Genomic DNA, 7,687 nt, shown 5'->3' on the forward strand with positions numbered 1-7,687 from the left:
ACAGACCCTCCCTGTATGAGGTACACAGACCCTCCCTGTATGAGGTACACAGACCCTCCTGTATGAGGTACACACACAGACCCTCCTGTATGAAGTACACAGACCTTCCTGTATGAGGTACACAGACCCTCCCTGTATGAAGTACACAGACCCTCCCTGTATGAAGTACACAGACCCTCCCTGTATGAAGTACACAGACCCTCCCTGTATGAGGTACACAGACCCCCCCCTGTATGAGGTACACAGACCCCCCCCCCTGTATGGGGTACACAGACCCCCCTCCTGTATGAAGTACACATACCCTCCCTGTATGAAGTACACAGACCCTCCCTGTATGAAGTACACAGACCCTCCCTGTATGAGGTACACAGACCCCCCCTGTATGAGGTACACAGACCCCCCCCCCTGTATGGGGTACACAGATCCCCCTCCTGTATGGGGTACACAGACCCCCCTCCTGTATGAAGTACACAGACCCTCCCTGTATGAAGTACACAGACCCTCCCTGTATGAAGTACACAGACCCTCCCTGTATGAAGTACACAGACCCTCCCTGTATGAGGTACACAGACCCCCCCTGTATGAGGTACACAGACCCCCCTCCTGTATGGGGTACACAGACCCCCCTCCTGTATGAAGTACACAGACCCTCCCTGTATGAAGTACACAGACCCTCCCTGTATGAAGTACACAGACCCTCCCTGTATGAGGTACACAGACCCTCCCTGTATGAGGTACACAGACCCCCCCCCCTGTATGAGGTACACAGACCCCCCCCCCCCTGTATGGGGTACACAGACCCCCCCCCCCTGTATGGGGTACACAGACCCCCCTCCTGTATGAAGTACACAGACCCTCCCTGTATGAAGTACACAGACCCTCCCTGTATGAAGTACACAGACCCTCCTGTATGTAACACTCAGTGAGCTGTCACCGGTAGTAAAGTTTCCCATGCAGGAAATAGAGGCAGGGAGCCAGGCGGACCCACCTTAGAGATGCTGATCTCCTTGATGACATATTGCCTCCCATCTTCCTTGGCTTTCACCAGGATGGCTTTCCCGAACGAGCCCTCCCCGATCTTACTGACTCTGATGTACTTGTTCATGATTGGGCGGGGTTACGGCATGACTGTGTAGCAGAGGTGAGGACCGGCTGGAGCTCTTCGGGCGCAATATACCTCCGATCCGCTGTGTGATGTTATTGGTTGCTGGGCAGCAAGCCGCCAGCTTGCGGCGCACACAAGACGTCAGTGACAGCGGAGCCACTTACGGGGCGGAGGCATTGACACCCAGGCGGCCATGTTTGTTCCTGGATAGTTTAACTTGGCAGTGTCTAGTAGTGACTTCCTATAATCCATAAAAAAACACCCTGATTTATCCCGGTCACCGTTCATGATGTATTTATCTCCCTGGATTGCTCTCATTCACCAGAGACCCTGCCATTCCATCAAACGCAGCCACTGTGTCATCAATTGTCGCCACTGTGCCCATTGTCACCACTGTGCCATCAAACGTCACCACTGTGCCCATCAATTGTCACCACTGTGCCCATCAATTGTCACCACTGTGCCATCAATTGTTACCACTGTGCCAATAATTGTTACCACTGTGCCATCAATTGTCACCACTGTGCCCAGCAATTGTCACCATTATGCCATGCCATCAAACGCAGCCACTGTGCCATCAATTGTCACCACTGTGCCATCAATTGTCACCACTGTGCCATGCCAAACGCAGCCACTGTGCCATCAATTGTTACCACTGTGCCCATCAATTGTTACCACTGTGCCATCAATTGTTACCACTGTGCCATCAATTGTTACCACTGTGCCATCAATTGTTACCACTGTGCCATCAATTGTTACCACTGTGCCCAGCAATTGTTACCACTGTGCCCATCAATTGTTACCACTGTGCCCAGCAATTGTCACCACTGTGCTCAGCAATTGTAGCCACTGTGCCCCGCAATTGTCGCCACTGTGCCCAGTAAAATGCCCCCCCGCCTGGCACTTACCTTTCTGGGGTCAGCCGTGCTTCTACCGTCCCTCGATGTCTTCTTCCGCCCTCGATGATGCTTCAACCAATCAGGTTACCGGTAACCAGAACCGGTAAACCTGATTGGCTAAAACGCCTGTCACTCTTATCCAAGGATAAGCATCTGGAAGCCATTTACAGCCTGAGGGCTGTAATCGGAAAGCCTATCAGAGCCGCTGACTCTGATAGGCAATTCCACAGCCAACCAGCTGCCATTATACAGATGGCCGGCGCTCGCCAGGGGGGCGGCCATCTGAATATTCGGCGGCAATACATACATTCATGCAATGCATGAATCTATGTATATTGTATCAGTGGCGGTGCGAGAGCCAAAGGGGGCGGCGCCCCGGCACCCTCTATGGACGCACCGCCACTGCTTGGGAGCCACAGTTCCGTCTGAATAATGTGTCCGGGTTTCAGGTGAACTCGGACACATGATTTAAAAACCAGACTGTCCGGGTGAATCCTGGACAGGTGGCTACATGCCCTCTTTCTTGGATAGTTGTCAGCTGTCCCACATTGCAACACAGTCTGTGTGACATTCACTTGAAGAAGTGGCACCCGTCTATTAGGGACACCTGCATAGTTCCCAACTGTCCCTGATTTCGAGGGACTGTCCCTGATTTGGAGCAATGTCCCTCTGTCCCTCTTTCCTCCTCATGTGTCCCTCATTTTGGTCTGATCTATATAGTTGTATACAAAATGCACATTTTATCCATCAAAAAGTGTTTTCCAGCATTAACCTTTCATCTGATTTCTAAATTGCTGCATTTGATCATTTCAAAAGCCAGAATAAGGCCTCTTTCACATTGGAGCGGGAGCCGCTATACAGCCAGGATTGCCGCAGGAATCGGCCGCTAGCGGTGCGGTATTAACCCCCGCTAGCGGCCGATAAAGGGTTAATACCGTCCGCAATGCACCTCTGCAGAGGCGCATTGCGGGCAGTATTGCCGCGGTTTCCCATTGTTTTAAATAGGAAGGAGCGGTATACATGCCGCTCCTCTCACCGCTCCAAAGATGCTGCTTGCAGGAGATTTTTTTCTCTCGCGCAGTCGCATCGCCTCAGTGTGAAAGCCCTCGGGCTTTCACATTGAGTAGGCAGTGAAGGAGTTTTTCAGGCGGTATAGCAGCGCTATTTTTAGCGCTGTACCGCCTGAAAAACTCCTCAGTGTGAAAGGGGTCTAAAAGAATAGTAGTGGTGAAAAAAAAGCACTTGTCGGTTTAACCAATCTTGTTTTTTTGTACGTGTAGCACTACCCCCGTAGATTTGTGCATCCTCCAATAAGGTTACCAGGCCTCTCCTGAGATACCAGCCTTCTGCATGGTCTTCTCCGGGACAGGTCCTCCCCTGGTTTCCTCCTTTGAGTGGCTTCCTCCCGCAGGACAGACAGCACAGGATCACCTTCAAAGTGCAGGTCCCATTCAAGACGACTGGGCCTACCAGGCGGAATTGCAGCTTCGGGCCAACGTGGTCCCGGGGCTGAAAATTTACCATCACATACCTCAAGCCAGCAGGGCCACGAGGCAAAAGGACCCAAGAAAATGGCGTCTGACCCTTAAGTATCCTTCCCCAGCATGCCCAGCGGGGAGACCACTCCCACTGGGCTGTTTCCAGGGAAAGACACCCAATACACTCTGGCTTGCCTGTGTTCCAACATTGGCCTGTGGTGGTAACGCCACCTACAGGCAAACAATTGGAAAACCCTTCAAGCACAGCCATAGCCGGAATAAAGGCTGATATAGTTTTAATCATCAGAGTCTGAGCTAACTACCAGCTTAGACACCCACTAAATTTAAACATAGCGCCTGGTCATCAGGAGCAGGGCGCTACATACACTTCTACTTTAAGGGGGCGGGACAAAGGGTGTGTCCTATGCCTGCATACTTTTTCTGATAGGTGTCCCTCATTCCCATCTCAAAAAGTTGTGAGGTATGCACCCCCCCCCCTCTCTCCAGGCCACCCCTTATATCCAGGGCTGGGACAATGGGTGGGCAGGAGGGGGGCTGCCCTGGGTGCAATGGTTTACTGGAGGAATGGGGGCGCCCTAACACTATCCCTAAAGGAAAGGGGGGGCGCAGTTTGGCATCTTTGCCCTGGGCGCTGGATGACCTTGTTCCGGCACTGCCCATATCTATCCACGACCGATGCGGCCACCCTCTACTCACGCGTCCGGCCCCTTTCATGATGCCAGACGCCTGAATTACAGAGGTGGGGGTGTTTTTTTAAAGCACCTGATTAGAGCCATAAGCTCTAATAGGCTTCAAAATAGGGTGGGCTCGTGGCAGAGAGCTCAAAAATGTATAAAAAGACACCCAGGCAGACAGATAATTTGTTGATGCACAGGGTGGTTCAAGGTCAGAACCGTATCCATATGCTGGGGCCCCATATTAATAGGTGTGGTCCCTGGGGATTGAAGATCACCAAGAAACCTTATTAAGGAACACTCTGGACTTAAAAAACAACTTGAACAAAATGAAAATGATTAAATAAATTGATACAAAAAACTACCACTAGTGCAAACATTAAAAAATGACAACGTTGTCAAAGAACTCAGATATATGCCGGCAGCACTCCTCATACACCACTACACACAGTCCACACTGCAATAAGTCCATGGGGATACACAGGCTCTTCCACAGACAGTGGGAAAAAAGGATGAGATTATTCCAAGGGTAAATCACTCTATCCACAGAGACCAAGCGTGGAATTTCCCCAATCGAAGGGTATAACCACCCACATAGAATGCAGCTGAAACTGAGTGTTCGATAGAACCGCAATGAGGGTATTGCAAGCTGGATGGGGATATAAGGGTGGGATGGAAATGGGTGTAGCTGACTATACCTTGAATGGATGAACAGCAGAACCAGTTACAAAAGTTGGTGTTAGGCCTCGTACACACCACCGGATCTATCCGCTGGGATTTATCCGCAGATCAGTTCCAGCGGATAGATCCTGTGGTGTGTACGGCCCAGCGGATATTTTTCCGCGGATATTTTTCGGGCCGATGGATTTCCAGCGGATATAAATTTCTTAGCATGCTAAGAAATCTATCCGCTGGAATCCTGTCCAGCGGATTGATCCGGTGGTCTGTACAGACTCACCGGATCAATCCGTCCGATCCCCTCCCTCGCATGCGTCGTAATGATTCGACGCATTCGTGGAAGTCTTTACCTTCCAGCGTCGCGCACGTCGCCGCGTCATCATCGCGGCGACGGCGCGACACGTCACCGCGGATGGATTCCGCGCGGATTTCGATCTGATGGTTAGTACAACCATCAGATCAAAATCCGCCAGAGGATTTATCCGCGGGAACGGTCCGGAGGACCGTTTCCAGCGGATAATCCTCTCGTGTGTACGGGGCCTTAGTCAACCCCCCGACAGGAGATTCACAGTCACATGTCGCTGGGTGAGTGAAGACTGGTGAGGATGCAACACATAAGCAAATCCTCATGCTGTGTGTAGTCCCTGCTTGCCAGTTCCAGTGGCACAGAGCATTGCGCCATGAGCCCACCCAGGTGTTACAACAGTGAATACATTTTCGCTGTTGAAACAATGATCCTCAATCCGGACAATCAGAAGCGGGTGTGAGGCCCATTTTCCGATTGGCCGAAAAGAGAAGACTCCCGATTGGCCGCCGAGGAGGAGGGAGTGATGACCCGTGGAGAGCAGGGGAACAGGAGACCACCGCTGAGCAGGGGAAACCACCGGTGACGAGACGGGGTGGCATGCTGTTTGCCCCCCCCCCCCAAAAAAAATTGGGAAGACCCTCTAGTTACTGGAGTGGGAGCTGCCACCAGTGTAGGAACCTGTGTTATTACAGCCGTACCTGGCCCCTGGGTGGGTTCCTCAGACATTTTGTTGAGTCTTTTTCTAGGAACAGCCAATTGTCTTGTTTGTCCAACTACATTGATAGTTGGTGATTCAGAGGCTCTGAAAATGAAAATGGAGGGCTGATGGGAAGACCCTCCAGTTATTAGAGTGGAACCCACCACCAGTGTAGAAACCTCTGTTACAGCCACCCACAAACACACAAACACACACCTGTAAAATACTGGCCATCCCACAGTCATGCAGGCAGCTTCCCCCACCCTCACATCTGTACACACTCGGTCCCCTCTGAAACACACAAGACACCACTTGTGTGGCTCAGTTTATACAGCTCCAAGAATTACTCGTAATTTAAAAATCAGCAGATTGGTGTTCCAATGAAAGGGTTTCTTGTATCCATCAATATCCATAATACTTACCAATTCCGGTGTCTCTAATCCGGTGAGGTCCATTGGCTTTATGGCCAGAACCAATACATCCAACAATGGCTCTGAAGCAGCTGCATACAAAAGCCTGTGCCCTTTTCATTTTGGTGGTCTTCTTGGTTGGGATATCTGCTGTTTGGTCTCTTTCCATAGCTGGGCTTCCTTTGGTGGGTTTCTTTTTGGTGTTTTTCCGAGAAACAAGCTGTTTACCTTTAAATTGGTTCATTATTAAGAATAATGTACACACTTTAAATGTACGACAAATCGCAAAGAAATTGAATGCCCCCCCCCCCCCCCCCGCAGGTGGCTCACGGAAGTTAGCAAAGTTTCCTCGGCCAACCCCCTTCCGCAGGAGGTCCAGCAGTTACCGGGTGTCCTTTCCTCCTGTATCTCCTCCAGAGAGCTTCCTCCGCTCTGTCCCACTTCCGCCAAAGCGCTGGACATCCAATAGGGACAACGGTCGCTTTGGCCAATCGGGAAACAGGTCTCATTGACCTGCCTCCTGATTGGTGGGGAGGCACTGTGGTGTGAAAATAGTGAAAGTTTATTCGCTATAGTCACACAACAGGGTGGGATTAGGGCGCACTCTCTGCACCCTGAGCCCACCCTATTTTGAAGCCTATTAGAGCCTCTGATACACCCCTCCTGCTCTCGCCATAGGAGTCCATGCGTCTGGCATCCTGAAAGGGGCCGGGCGCATTAATGAGGAGGCGGCAGCAGGGATAGGGGGGTGGCACCTGTGTGCCAATACACGGGCTACCACTGGGGAGGAATAGCACCCCATCATTGGTGTCAGTGGGAGGAATAGGGTGCCATTGTTGGTATCAGTGCGAGGAATAGCATCCCATCGTTGGAATCAATTGGAGGAATAGCATCCCATCTTTGGTATCAGTGGGAGGAATTGTACCCTAATTTTCAATGCTCCTGGCTCCTGCTTCCCTGGACTTCATAGGAACGAGTCAACAGTAAACATTGCAGTCTCCATGGAGTCTTTAAAATGACTTGCCGTGTTTGTTTACTTTATTAATAAGTATTTTCGTCTTTTCTTCAATGATTATGCATCTCAGTGCTGCTGACCGCTTGCAGCCTCTTTTCTGATACTTCCTGCCTCTTGACTCCAGGGATGACTGCATGGCATTTCTCAGGGTGAGCTTCCTTATGGCGACAACAGTGGGCCATGCTTGTGTAATGTGCACAATTGGGAGAGTTGTCACCCTATAACAGGAAGTGCCTGAACAATATAATCATATCAGGATCACCGGGGATTAGTAATGAAAGCTGCAGATTTACAAATATTGAAAATTACAGGAACATGTTAGGGCTTATATGAGATTTTATTGATTTGGTTTACTGTAGAAAATGTATTACAAAAAAATGAAGTGGATTTATACAGTACATAT

General features: G+C 50.5%; 1 protein-coding gene across 8 annotated transcripts in view; it reads right to left on the reverse strand.

Annotated features, from left to right (window-relative positions):
* NEK1 (NIMA related kinase 1) overlaps window positions 1-1,239 on the reverse strand; it is a 177,095-nt gene extending 175,856 nt beyond the window's left edge. For all 8 annotated transcript variants that reach the window (XM_040333138.1, XM_040333114.1, XM_040333146.1 and 5 more), the window contains exon 1: window positions 989-1,239. In XM_040333138.1, coding sequence (XP_040189072.1) covers window positions 989-1,105 — 117 coding nt within the window. In that variant the 5' untranslated portion in view covers window positions 1,106-1,239. The remainder of the gene's footprint in view (window positions 1-988) is intronic.
* Window positions 1,240-7,687: the final 6,448 nt, after the last annotated feature.

This window comes from Rana temporaria, chromosome 1 (assembly GCF_905171775.1).
Source record: "Rana temporaria chromosome 1, aRanTem1.1, whole genome shotgun sequence".
NCBI lineage: Eukaryota > Metazoa > Chordata > Amphibia > Anura > Ranidae > Rana > Rana temporaria.